The following is a 14,573-nucleotide window of genomic DNA, read 5'->3' as shown; positions in this document are numbered from 1 at the left end:
CTCTGCCTCTTTCGATTTCTCTTCCTCTTCTGGGACTGCCACAAGCATATGCCACTTGACGGCGTCCCACAGGTCCCTTAGGCTCTGTTCATTTCTCTTCAGTCTTTTTTCCTTCTGTTCTTCAGACTCAGTAATTCCCATTGTCCTGTCTTCAAGTGTGTTGACTTTCTTCTGCCTGCTCCAGTCCGTGGATGCCAACGTTTTGTGCTTATTTCAGTTCTTTCACAGTTACCTTCAAGGCAAGTGTTAGATGGTGTGAGGATATGATGACGTGAAATAATGGAAGTGAGCCTTGGTGGCTGAATCTCCAGAGGCATGCATTCAGGTCCTGCTTGCTTCTGAGCCTCTGCTGCCCACCTGGCTGGAGCCACATGATCTCCCTTGGCACATGCGGCTCGGCCTCACCTTGGTCTCAATAATAAACCATGGCTTCAGGGCCAGGGGTATTGCTTACGCTCCAAGTCAGCCCGGAAGGCCTCAGAATGGCGTCTTCCTAACTGTCAGCCAAGCCTTGGGGCTTCTGGCTGGTGCTTGGGTACCATCTCTGGAATCTGCCACCTTGAGTGGTTCCTGGTCCCTTCCCTGATGTCTCCTGCCACCAGAGACTTGGCCCTGGGGCCCAGTCACCTGCTGGAACACCTGCTGGCCTGAGCATCCATTTCTGGCCTGCTCCTGGCTGCTTTGGGTCCCCAGGTGTGACCACCAGGAACCACTGCTGACAGGCTTCTCTCAGTTCTCTTCCTGTAAAGGTGGGCTACTCTCCGGAAATGGCTGTTGTCCTCTCAGGAAGGAGGTCCAACTTCTGGAGCCTGTCAGCTCCAAGTGTGCATGGCCCTGGAACTGCAAAGGGGGCCCGCTGGCAAGGTGTGACAGCACGTGTGCATGGAACATAGCAGAGGTCCCAAACCCAAAGTAACTTAAAACCACAATGACTCAATGATATGTTCTTCAAGCTAGGGTACTGTAGCGTGAACACACGTATAATTAATAGTTATGCCAAGACAATAGCATAAATTGGGACTTTCTTGGGCAAGCCAGGACACACGGCTACTTACAAACTATTAAGGAAGGTTGACCATCCATCCTAGCACTCATTATGAGAATAATTCCCAAACAGTCTCAGGAGCCTGTAAGAAATGCAGCATCACTGAGCATACAACCGAGTGAGAGTGATACAACAGCACGAGGTGATCACACCTTCGGGTGGCAGCCAACAGTCATGCAGATGAAGAGACCAGCAGACATACATAACTTTTGCTTTGCAACAGCCGTACTCAAGGCATCAACCTTGAGGTCATGAGGAAGAAAAATATCATGAAATCATGCAGTTTCCTGAGGATACTTTGTTTCCCCACAAAGTGTGTGCATCAGTTTAGGGCCAGATCAGGAGGGGATATGATAAACCAGAAGCACATGAAGTGGGATTCCAGAGGTGATGCTCAGAGTGCGGAGAAAAACGCAACAACAGATATAAAGGACCAGAGGGAGCAAGGCGGGGGCAGCTGACATACCCCATGCAGGGAGGCTGAGGATGTCAGCTCCTCGAGGAAAGTGCTCTTTGTCTCAGAGTCCACCTGTGTACCTACAGCCTTCAGAACAGTGACCGACAACCAGCAACTGTTCAATAAACATTTGTTCACTGACCAAAAGGCTATAGGATCAACCTGATATGGAAAATGAGGCCTGGAGGAAGCCAAATCACACAGCCAGCCGGGTAGGCTCGGGAATAAAATCCAAGCTTCTCAACTTCCAGCGTTACCTCCAGTGTCTGTGGGAATCACTGGACAGTTTGAGCATCCTAACCCTCTGTGGGCCCCCCACCACTGCCTTGTGACCGTGGACCCCCACCACTGCCTTGTGACCGTGGATCCCCCCCTCACTGCCTTGTGACCGTGGACCCCCACCACTGCCTTGTGACCGTGGACCCCCCACCACTGCCTTGTGACCATGGACCCTCCTCACTGCCTTGTGACCGTGGACCCCCCACCACTGCCTTGTGACCGTGGACCCCCCACCACTGCCTTGTGACCGTGGACCCCCACCACTGCCTTGTGACCGTGGACCCCCCACCACTGCCTTGTGACCGTGGACCCCCCACCACTGCCTTGTGACCGTGGACCCCCCCTCACTGCCTTGTGACCGTGGACCCCCACCACTGCCTTGTGACCGTGGACCCCCCACCACTGCCTTGTGACCGTGGACCCCCCACAACTGCCTTGTGACCGTGGACCCCCACCACTGCCTTGTGACCGTGGACCCCCCACCACTGCCTTGTGACCGTGGACCCCCCACCACTGCCTTGTGACCGTGGACCCCCCACCACTGCCTTGTGATCGTGGACCCTCCTCACTGCCTTGTGACCATGGACCCCCCACCACTGCCTTGTGACCGTGGACCCCCCACCACTGCCTTGTGAATGCAGTTTCCCCACCCTCGCCACTCTGCCATCTCAGCCTGGGGGGTGCCCTGGGAGTTCCACGAGTCCTCCTCTGCCCTCTCCAGCCCAACTCATCTCTCCTGCAAGCTTCTGGGTGCATAGAGCTGCTCTGCTGTCTGCTCTCACCTGCTGCCTGTTCTCTCCTGCAAGCCCTTCCTTCTGCAACAGAACAGGAGTGCCCTCGATGTCTTTGTTTTCTGACCACACAGATTGGCCCAGGTGGGGACACATGGTTAGGTTTGGTATCCAAATACCAGATCCTGGTTCCCCTACTTGCTGGATGAGTCTGGGCAACACAGAGAGGGGTGAGTATGGGATAATGTAGGAGGTGGACGATGTGAGTTTGGTGAGGGTGTTTCCCCAGATGAGGGGAACCACATGAACAGAAATGGAGCACTTGCAAACATTCAAATGACGAGATCGCACGGTGGAGTGACTGGGTTGAGATATGTCACCTTTTACAAGAAAGAATCTGTCAATAGCTGTTGGGCCCCCAGCCAGGGCAACTGTGAATCCTTCCTATCAGAAAATCAGATCAAACCATCGACCCAGAGGAACCCTTCTAAACCCCTCCCCTCCCCACCCGACCCTCACCGCCAAGATGGGTCAGAAGGTCTCGCCGGGAAGCACTGTTACCTGTTTTCTTCTTGCCTTCCTTCCCGGTTGAGAGGGAGAAGCTCAGGCAGCCAGTAGAGGACTCGTAGACAAGCTGGTACGGCGAGTTCACGCCCATGGCGGGGATGTTCGTGGGAGACTCTGGAGCGCAACAGAGAGGGATTCTGCTTTCAATTTGTACGTTTTAATTTGCTTTTAAACAGAAGTGTAATGATAGATATTTTGTCCCAGCAGTATGGTAGGTCAGATATTCTAAAGTGACCGGTTGTTACAAAACAACCAGATTCTGGAAGAAAAAGATTTCTTAATGCTGGAGGAAGCCCATAGTAATTAAGAGAAATCTTTAAAGTCCCTCTACAGCGCCCCTCCCACCCCCACCCAACCCTGAATATGATGCAATGACATCAGAGCAGGGGGCAGGGAGTAGCAAGCAAGCACAAAAGGTGACGGCGCTCTAAGGATAAATGCAGGTGTAACTCCTGCACTAGCTCAGGAGAATCAACACTGGACCGGCTGGAAGGGAACTGAGAGCAATCTGCTTCCCTTATCTGAGCCACAGAAACCAGATGCTTCTTCAACAACGGATCAGTCTCTTGCAGAATCACACTGTCTTGATATTTGATATCTGATCATTTGATATCTGACCACTTAAGATTTAAAATTAAGCTCCCCTTCACTTGTGGCAAATCTTGATCATTCTTCTATAAACCTCATCAAACCACTTGCTTAATCTTCCCCCAAATACGGTCATATCACTGGTTGGGCATGAAACTGCTAGGAAATGTTAAGCAATTCATCACAGCTCATTCAAAGTCATTAAAGGAAAATGGCAAACCTGACCTCATGTGTAGGCAAAAACAACAGCCACAGGCTGCACACTGGATGACGCAAACACACGATCACTTCACTGGGGATCCACAGGCTGAAATCAGGGCCAGACGAAGAGAACTAACCAGAGCCAACGTTGGGAAAGACGGAACAAAACCAGTCAGCCCCTGACAGTGTAGGGAAAATTCGCCAAGAAAGCATTATTTAGCAAGAACTGTATACATACTGAGACCATCTGCCCCAAATCCCTCCCCTGGCAGATTAATCTTAATAACCAATTCAGCAGCAGTAAGAAGCAATGTGCATTAAGTTGCATATTACAATATGTATTATACTAATAACAAAAAACCTGGAAACCTAAACATTTGGTTAATTACGGAACATGAGTGTTAGGAGTCTACACTCACTCACAATGACAATTACTAAAGGTATACAGCCATTGGAAAACACTGTGTATGCCAAGAAAAGGAAACAGAAACAAAAAAATCGCCGTATTCTTAGAAAATACGCGCGCGTGTGTGTGTGTGTGTATACACACAGAGAGAGAGGGAGAGAAGAGAGGCACCACAAAGGAAAGTACAAAAGTGAAAAATAGCTATTCTGTAAAGATGGCAAGATTATCTGGTTTTCTTTTTTTTTTTTTTTTTTTGGTACTTGTTTTATTTAATAATATTGCCATCAACTAAAAATCAAGGAGCAGTCTAGTTTTCTTTGCTGACAAGCCAGGACCAGCAGGCACTGGACAGGGGAACAGGCAGAAAGGAACGCCATCACCGAGGAAACAAGCTCAGCGGCAGGCACCCTGCGGCAGGCAGGCAGGGAGACCAGCGCGCACTCAGCTACAGCTAGGGGCTGCTTCAGCAGCTAAACGGTCTAGAAAAGCAAAATTCATGCGAAACAGACCAACGAGAGTTTGAACGTTCCTCTCAAAGCCCTGGGAGAGCTATCTAATTCAATCTTCTAGGATGAATGCTTTTCCAAAAGAAATAGATCACTCCTTTATTTGTATTTTGTCACAGATTTCCTTTTCAAACTCTAGGCTTGTTTAGAGAGGAGCGCCAGGAACAGACGTGCCAGCGAGTGGAGAGCTTTCCTGGGGAGCACGACGGAGGAGAGGCTTCTTCAGAGCTCTGCTGATGCAGCGGGATGAAGGGAGTCACCGAGAGGCCCTCTGCAGATGCTCCTCCACTGGGTCAACCACAGCCCACGAGGGACGCGAGAAGCCCCTGCGTCACAGGGGGAAAGCCTGCGACCATCAAGATGCTTGAACACCTTGTGAGGCGGAGGTGCTGGCGTGAGCACAGCTTCCCCTCCAGGTGAGGGGACGCCGCGTCCAGGCAGGATAGCACCACGCAGGCCTGAGGGTGGGCGGTTGGGCCGGGGCCACCAGGACCCTCCCACGGACCCGCAGGCCCACACAGCAGACCACTGGGCAGCCCTTTCCCGAATGAGGTGCATCTCCAAGCCCTCCGCGGGAGTGCAGGCACAGAACCCTGTCTACTGCTAAGCGTCTGCACAGGCGGTTGGAGCACAAGGAGAGGACCCACAGCTGATCCCAAACAGAGCAGCAGGTCCCGTCCCCCTGAAGCAGGGAGCCCCACTTCATGGGAAACAGTGGAGGGGGTTGCCTGATCGGGACTTTACCTCAGAAAAGGAAAGCAAAGTTTATCAAAATAACCTTCTCTATCTTACATTTAACAGAAATTCGTTGGTATTATAAGCACATGCTAATCCTCATAAGAAATAAAAACGACTGTGTTGATTCTTTTCCTCAATGGCTGCACGATAGCAATAAAACACGAGCCCCCTCACATTTGGAAAACTATCCCAGGGCTTTGCCAGTGTTTGTTTTAACCCTTTGATGCCCAAATCGCCCTTTCTCCATGCAGTGCTCCCCGAGCCGACGCTCCGGCTCTGGCAGTTAGCCAGTTCCGCCCCGGCGCTTCACGGGTGGCTCCCGGGGGCACACACGGCTTGGCTGCACCGTGTGTACGTACACACAGCATCACATGCTTAACCTCCGACCACTGAGCAAAGCCTGGCAAACATTCAGGGTAGGGAGGGATGCTAAATGAGGAGGGGTTTCATAGGTGAGGGACAGATGGTTACGGGTATAAAGTTTTATATTTTTACCCTATGAAACCTCCTGACAGTGAGGACTGTGAGGCGCTCAAAAGGAACACTTGCGCACCCACCAAGGCTGAGACACGAGGAGTCGCTGTGTCTTTGGGATCGCAAGACGCTCCCCTCTCCCTCTGCAGAGACTGTCCCCCAATTCCACGCCGTGACCCACTCAGCTTCCATGCTTGTGCTTTGTATGATGTACCCTCAGGCAATACATTGTTATTTTGTTCTTTCAAACTTTACTTAATAGTATTGTACCAGATGTGTCCTCCCGCTGCAGAACACTATTTTTCAGTTTATCTACGTGGATATATGTGCTTTAGCGCTCAGTTCATTTTCACGTCTCATTATGTCCCATCACCTAAGAAGACTGTGACTGATTTTTCTCCTGCTGATGGACATTTAGTTTGTTTCCATTTTTTTCCACTCCAAACAATTCTGCAATAAACATTCTAGTACGACTTCTTGCACACGTGTGAGTTTCTCTAGGGCAATGCAACTCTCAAGAGTGGCCTGTGGCCTGCTATGAATCCACACCAGGCCATGACCAGGTGAGCCCAAAAATGGAGAATAAACATTTAGAAGATTCTGTAGCAATTTGATGCTGCTGTGACGTCATTACCGTATCTTTTAATGAGGCCAGAAATTTTACAAACTGGTCCTTCACCGCAGACAGTTTGAGGAGCACAGCTCTGGGGAACGATCGAGCAGAGAAACCGCCGGGTTGTAAGATGCCAGGGCATCCCCCACTTGCAGAGACCACCAAGCTGCTCTCCACTGGAACCGTGCCGACTTACATGCTCACCTGCAGCCTCCGAGAATCCCTGCTGCTCCACATCCGCCTCAGCTTTTAGAAATGACAAAGGTTTCAACTGAGGGCTTGACTTGTCCCCTGCACTCCTGTTGGCATTGTTTGACCTCCCCCACCTAAGAGCCGAAGCTCAGGCACCCACCTTTCCTCATCTGTGCGACTCCAGAGCCACCTTTCCCGACGGTGCCGATCAGGAAGTCGAAAGCCATCTCCTTGGCGTTGAGGTGGAGGAGCTGGCTGGCCTCCACGAAGCGCCTCGTAATGTCCAGGGGGTTGGCGTCTACTAAAGGAATCAACAGAGGCAACTCATTTCCCTCCAGCACGGGGCTAACGCTTCCAGAAGAGGACCTCCATACACGGTCCAGGAAGTAAGGGGGAGCGGAGACCTACTCCCAGGAGAGCGAGCGTGAGGGGACCTGATTTGAGGACCTCGGGCTCCCAAGACCTGTCAGGTGGCACCTTGCCTTCTGCCCCCCTTGCCCTCCTCTCTTCCTACCCACAGGCCTGGGGACCGATGCTGTTGACACTCAGATAACTCAGAATCCCTTATGGATGAAGCTCTAGGTCCTTGATCTTGGGATGACGTCCTCACTGCGGACAGACCCCAGTACTCACGACTCTCCTGGTTCTGGCTCTGCTTGGCTGTCTCGCTACTCACCCTCCAGCCCTCCCGGCTCTCCCCTTCCCTGGGGTGCTGCCGCTCTCCACGTCTGCATGGTTCCAGAAACGCCACCCTCCAGTACCTCCGCCCTCCCGCTGTTCTCATGGCCAAACTCTCAACCTGGCCTGGCAAAGCTGGGGGAATGGGAGGAAAAGAGAACAGAGGGAGTGAAAGGATGATTCTTGAGGGTGGTCTCGGGAAGGAGTTCAGCTGCAAAGCTGACCCTCGTCTGACAGCTCTTCACAGCGCATCCTCACATACCTGTCTCGGCATGGGTGTGTGGTGGACACAGACACGCGTCCAGGCCAGGCGCTTCCTGGCCCGGAGAAAATGCGAATCCGGCGAGCCAGCCTTGCCAGAATTACCTGACACGGACTCCACCATGGCCTTCATCTTCAGGGTGAGGAGCTCTGTCAGCAGGTGGATGGACTGCCGCTGGAACCTGCGCAGGGTCTCCTGGCTGGAGGCCACCCGGTGGCTGTGGCTGTGGCTGTGAGAGTGGGTGTGGAACTTGGCCGGCCCCATGGATGCGGGCAGCTTCGGCAGCGGGAGCGCTGGTGGGGGCGGCTTCTTCTGTGTGGGGGCCTGCACGGGGGCTGATTCCACAGGCATCATGGGCGGGGCTCCAATGCTGATCTCCAGGCCCAGGATGTCGGATGGGGTGGGGATCATGGGGTCGGTGATCAGCTCCTCCCAGGTGAACTCAAAGATGTTTCTGATGCCCTTGGGTACAGAGATGCCGGCGTTCCGGCAGACGAGGAGCAGCCTGGAGATTTGCGCCAGCAGCCTGGGGGCCGTGGCGGTGCATTGCTGGTACAGGTTTCGGGTACTCTTGCCGTCATTCATGCTTCCAGGGCACGTGTGCCGCTAGGTGACCCTGTCCATCGCAGACAAGGGGAAGTTCAGCAGTAAGGAGGCCTGGCACACCGACAGCTGCACACAGAGCCCAAGTTCTACTAAGGCAAGGCCTTGGGGACAGACAGAATGGAAGTGCTGGCACGGCCCTTACAGGTCATTGAGCCAGTGCATCCTGTCCAGAAGGATAAAGAAATATTTGGTCACTCTCCCCACGGAGGGCAAAACGACACCCCTCCACGTCAAGAGATCACGTTAGCGAGTCACCACGGGGAACAGCAGGCTCCCCAGACAGTTCAGGGACAGTCGCATAAACGGGGTGCCTCTGGAGGGGCCCCGGGCAGGAGGAGGGGGAAGGACGGGGAAGGGACGGGGGTTCCCACGCACCTTTTGCAGTCAGAGAGCTGAGGGTGGAAGACCTGCTTGTGGTATGTCAATGAAAACCTGCAAAGACAAAAGACGTTTCCTTGGTTTTCTCCAGAGGAAGATGACATGGGAGCTCCTGGCTGCAGGGCAATGGAAATGACAAGGACAGTGACTTTCCTGAATTCCACGACCAGTATCATTTACCACAAATCATCGAATCTAGAACTTGATGTAATTTATCGTTAAGATGAACCCTTTTAGGAGAAAGAAAAAAATCAGCATAAGATGCCATTGACCGTAGGACACATCCCAGTGTCAGAGAGGTTCAAGCGGGAACACGTGTCCCTTAAAATCGGTGAACCAGAGTAAATATTTCCCAGGTCAGCAGAACTTCTTGAGGGGCCTCCATCAAGCGGGCAGATGTGGCAGCAAGGTTAGCAAATGCCATCAGGTGGTGGTTTTTAAGCTGATGTATTTCTAAACTGTGTTTTATTCTTACCTTCTTAACGTACACCAAAAACAAACCACTGGTGGGAGAGGGAGTGTGGACACCCTGATGAGCACAAAGACGGCTAGAAAGATCCAAAGATGGACATCCAGGGCTCTGTAACCAGACCTGAAAGCTTCACCCACCGGGTCAAAGTGGGCCCCACGAGGACGTTCTTCAGTGACGTGTCAGCACAGCCACACGGGCCAAGACGCCTACGTTTAGCACCTCTTGATCGTGTGCTACACAGAAATGATTTCTTTCTTTTAATCCCTGAGAGGCTTTGTGAGAATAGGAGCCGCTGTAAAGAATGCTCGAGAATCCAGAACACGTAGGAAAGGCTGATCTGAGGGAAGCTGAAAGCAGAGCGGGGCGGGCTCCTCTGTCGCCTTTGCCAGCATTTCCACACGGGGTGGGCCAGCTGCCCGCTGTCTGACCGAGGCGGCCCCAGCAGCACACCGGGCGCGTCGGCCGTTAGGGCAGAGGCTGCTGGCTGGGCGTCGAACACCCCTTGTTGCTGCAGACTTCCAACCATCAGCTCTACCACCTTCCATCCTGACCCCACACCCACCACGTCCACGGCCCTTTTCTCCCTCCAGTCCTCATCCTTCTGCCCTTAAAACCATGTCCTCTGGAGCCACCCCAAGTGTGCGACCCCAGGACCGTGCCCCGGTGCACACCCTCAGCGTTTACAGAGCAGGCGCACGGCCACGATCTGGTGCGGCCACCCTGGGTGAGGAGGCTGACGTCTCTCTGGTTCCCCTGACGAGGAATCGGAGGCTTACAGAGACAGGGCTCGTGGTCGGGCGTCACCTGCCTGCAGAACCTGGCACAGAGGCCTCTGCAAGCAGGACGTGACTCCACCAGACCTGCGAGCCGCCTGCCCATCTATCAGCAACCAAACCTCCAAGGAACAAGTGGCCCATAGAGCAAAGCCTTCTGACATCCAGCTGGTCTGCAGATTAAGTGGCTTTCTACGACCATTTGCTGACCCCCGGCATCTCTATTCCTCAGCTTCGGAGACACAGAAAAATAGGTTCATTTTTGAAATGATAAATCTACAGAACAAAGAAACCATTCAGAATCTCGGTCATCTGGGCAACCAGCCAGAGGGATCTGACCCTGACCATGCAGGGCAGACTTGTTTTAAAGCCAGGACTCAAATGAAGAGAAGACGAATACAATCCTTGAAATGTTAAGTGGTGTGAGAAGCTCCCCCCTCCCCCAACAGTGTCTTTCTTCTGAGGTTAATTTTGAAGATTGTCTTACAGATAAAAAAGCTGGTTGTTAGAACAGCTTTATTGAGATATAGTTCACATACCATCATAATGCACCCTTTTAAAGTGTACAGAAGTTTTAGTATATTCACAGCTGTGTGGCCATCATCACTACCTAATTTTAGAGCAGCCCCCCACCCCGCCACAGAAGCTTGTTAGCAGTCACTCCCCAGTCCCCTCCCCTCAGGCAACCACTAACCTACAGGCCACCTCCACAGGTTTCTCCTGGATGGTTCACATAACGGCGTCATACGTGGCGTGGTGTTCTGTGGCTGGCTGCTTCCCCTCGTCCTGTTGAGGTTCGTCCATGCTACAGCACATCCCTGTGTCAGTACTTCATTCATACAGTATCTCACCACAGGAGAGACCACAACATGTTGATCCGCTCAGTACGTGACGCTCCCACTGTCTGTCTATTATGAATAGCGCTGCTGTGAACACTCAGGTACAAGTTTTCGTGTGGACAGATGCTTACATTCTCTTGGGTTATACCCAGGAATGGAATCGCTGGGTCATGTGGTACCTGAACGTTTAACATTTTCAGGAACTGCCAGGCTGGTTTCCAAAGTGGCTGCACCACTTTATAGTTCTTTTTACAAACCACGGATGAGGTATAAGTCTCCCCACCTCCTCACTTGTTCCTGTCTCTTTGTTTCCCAGGGCCATCCCAGAGGGTGTGGCGCGGTGTCTCGCTGTGGGTTTGCTCTGCATTTCCCCAGTGACCAGTGATGCTGGGCATCTTCTCATGTTTACTGGCCAATTTATACCTTCCTTGGAGAAAAGTCTGTTCAGATCTAAAAGCTGTTTGTTTTTTAAAGAAATGTCATTTTAAATTAAATACAAAAATAACCTTTATTTATTATCATATATTCATCTCTTCGAAATTCAGCTACAGTTGACCGCGTGACTACATTCTATCCTGCGAGATGAAGGTGGAGCTGTTGGGTAGGGCCCTGGAAATGTTTTCAGAGGTGTCTGTCTTCACAGAGAGAACTTTTTTTCCTTACTCACTGCCCTTTTCTTTCTTCATGTCTAGAATGGATGAGATAGCTGTAGCTCGGCAGCCATCTGGAGCCATGAGGGTACAGTGAGGACGGAAGCCATGCATCAGAGGAGAGCAAGAGAGCCCGGCCTCCTGCTCCCATCGTGACGCCCCCACACCAGCACTTCAACACCTGCCTCCAAACTTGGGATGAGCCCCTAGTCCTTCTAGGCCATTTCATTCAGGCCTCTTTCCCTGCAGTCAAATGTGACTCCAGACAGCCAGCTGTGCTGGGACAACGCCTCTCCCTCCTTCCCACACGTCCAGCTTTCATTCTGACGGCCATGCATTCTTCCATCACTGAGACACGGGCCTTGCCCTCAAGTAGTCCAATATTTAACAGGCAGAAGAGACTTATAAAACTGATTTATGAAATTACCAGGGTCACACTACAGAAAAATGTACAAAGCCCATGAAAACTGAAGACAGAAGTCTAAAGGAAGCTGCACTGAAGTCTGTCAGAAAAGATGAGTATGAATTTGCCAGGCAGGTAAGGAGGAGAAGGCATTCTTGGCAAAAAGAACAGTATGTGCAGAGGAATGGAGACATTTAAAGCATGGCAGGTTCAGAGAGCCATGAAACCCATCAGTAAGGCTGGAGTTTGGGGGGTCTGTGGGAGAGGGAGCAGACGAAGACAGAAAAGGGGTCCAGAGCCAGATCGCGAAGGGCCTGTATGCTGTGCTGAAGAATCCGCGTTTGTCCTGTAACGATACACTCAACACGGGCGCCCAAATGTACTGTCTTTAAGTGCCGGTTGCGTGCCATGTGGTCTCATCTCTGCAAGTGGAGGGCAGGCACCACGTCGTCTTCTGCTCTTACAGTCTCCACGATGCGAAGTATGACGCTAAGTGAGCCGCCATGTGCCAGGAAATAAAAATATTTGTGGCATCAGAGTCCAGCAGACAGCTAAGAGACCCCCGCAGACGGCTGCAGACAAAGCTTCAATTAACAGTTCCCACAGAGAAGTGAGAAGATGGTGGGAGACGCTTACAAAGGCTATGGAAGAGGCCCATGGGCCCAGCGTCGTCATTCAGCGACTTGCTGCCTGTCCCCTCCAAGCGGGCTCGGGGCAGGACAGAGATGAGGGAGGGGCGCGCACGCACAGGCCACAGTGACAAGTCAGGAAGGGGCAGAAGGGGAGCCCAGAAGAGGCAGGTCACTGGCGGCTAAGAGCCCAGGCCGCACCACCTTGAGCCCAGCACTGTGGAGACTAAGCCCTGCCTCCCAGGACCGTGAGGACTAAGTGAGGTCATGGGCGTTCAGGGCTGGCACAATGCCTAGCACAGAGTTAAGTGTTCAATGAATGTGAAGTAGAGAAAGATAACTATTTGAAGTGGTTGAAGGAGGCTGCACAATGGCAAGGACAGAAACTGGTGCGGAAGCAGAAGCTGACTAGTGAACGAGGAGGGGCAGGAAGAGCGTTCCAGTTGACGGGAGCGGCACTCGTTCAGCCTGGAGGCTCTCAACAGCCTGGCACGTTTAGGGAACTGCGAGTAACTAGGGGACGCTCCAGGTTACGGGGAGAGGGGTTGTGTGGAAGGGGCGGCAGCGGTCTGCAGAGAGGAGCTGGTGTAAAAGGCTGAACCTGGACTTCATCTTACCCGTGACGGGAAACCACAGAAGGACGGCCAGCGAAGGCGGCACCTGTATTTCAGGGGCCGGCAGTGTGCTGGGAAGAGCCTGGGGTGTGTGGCTGTGGTGGGGGCTGACCAAGGTGGGAACTGCACCCACAGCTCTCTGATTTCTGCCTACAGTGAAAGAGACATTTCCAGCCCTTGGTGCACTTGGAAGAGCACTTCAGAAGGCCCAGAACCAGCCAAGCCGCAGGGGTGCCCAGCGGGGTGCAAGGAGAGCAGCGGTGAAAAACGGGAAAGCTCTGAACGGGCTTTGGAAAAACCAAGAAGGAAGCTGAGGGGGAAATTCAGGCACAGATTTTAAAAAAGGGCATACTTCCGTCTCACACCGGCACTGATCCAAGAATACATTTTGGGGTAGAAGTTGTATCCATCCATTTACTTGAAAACAAAAGTAAACTTAGTTCTCTCAGGTTATCTGGTCCCGATTTTCTTTGCTGTTTTCTCTTGCTTCTGTCTCTCTCTGGTTTTAAGCAGAATGCTTCTGATGAGGACAGTCAGCATCCAGAGGAACCCGTGCGACTGCTACCCTGGGAGCAAGTGCAGCTGCCGGCGAGGACGGGCCGGAGAATGCGCTGCACCCGACGTGTGAAAGAGGTGGAGACAGGATTGGGAAGATTAACAGATGCCGTCCTCTCCATCACTGCGTAAGGAATGTTCTGGACACGCGTGAATGCTCTGAGCAGACAGCAGAAGGAAGGGCTGAGCTACAGAAAGAGGAGGACTGACGCAGGCAGAGCGGGGCGTGTGCGCGGGACCACGCTTAACCGCCTGCTGCCCGGGAAGCTGCACCCACGGCCGCCGCTCGTCCTCAGGGGGGATTCACTCAACCACCTGCATCCTCCACCAGGGGGATTCACTGTGGTGCCAAGGGTCCTTAAGATGAGTCTCCTGGTAAGACCCGTCGAGAGGCAAAAAAAGATCAACCCTTCAACCCAGTGATTTCAGTTCTGACAGTAACGCCCAAGGGAACGGTTTACAAAGGGGGAGGGAAGGTACTTGGATAAAGACAGTTAAACCCAACAGAACGATGCTTATAGCCACTTCACTCCTACTAGTGAAATAACACAGCCAGCCACCAACTGAGGGTGTTTAACAACGATGTAGATTAACTTGATGAACTATTAGGCAGCAAAAAATAAACTGAGCTCAGTCTTAGAAAAGATGTTAAACTGAGAAAGGAAACCACCAGTGGGTAGATCTACACTGATTACAGGTCCCATAAACACCGATGCAGATCATAACTGGAAGCAGAGATACAAAGCCTTTCCTTTTTAAGGTAAAGATAATATTTCCAGAAAGAAGACAATAAACATGGGCCCCCTGCAAAGACAGCAGCATGTCCTCAGACAGGCTTGTGACCAGGGGGCCTAGGCTGCAAGCAGGGTCCCTTCTTGTTTCCTGGTTTTCATGAACTTCCCGAAGCACCGGGACTG

The 14,573-nt window shown here is 52.3% G+C and overlaps 1 protein-coding gene across 1 annotated transcript in view; it reads right to left on the bottom strand.

Moving 5' to 3' along the window:
* The window catches only part of C17H3orf20 (chromosome 17 C3orf20 homolog), a 64,052-nt gene extending 52,349 nt beyond the window's left edge, over positions 1-11,703 (bottom strand). Inside the window, exons 1-4 of the mRNA XM_074344267.1 lie at positions 8,719-11,703; positions 7,842-8,506; positions 6,958-7,098; positions 3,074-3,193 (exon numbers count right to left, since the gene is read on the bottom strand). Of these exons, the coding sequence (XP_074200368.1) occupies positions 3,074-3,193; positions 6,958-7,098; positions 7,842-8,322 (742 nt within the window). The 5' untranslated portion in view covers positions 8,323-8,506; positions 8,719-11,703. The remainder of the gene's footprint in view (positions 1-3,073; positions 3,194-6,957; positions 7,099-7,841; positions 8,507-8,718) is intronic.
* Positions 11,704-14,573: the final 2,870 nt, after the last annotated feature.

This window comes from Camelus bactrianus, chromosome 17 (genome assembly GCF_048773025.1).
Source record: "Camelus bactrianus isolate YW-2024 breed Bactrian camel chromosome 17, ASM4877302v1, whole genome shotgun sequence".
NCBI lineage: Eukaryota > Metazoa > Chordata > Mammalia > Artiodactyla > Camelidae > Camelus > Camelus bactrianus.
The sequence above is the reverse complement of the archived record's forward strand: the minus strand, read 5'-3'. Positions and strand labels throughout refer to the sequence as shown.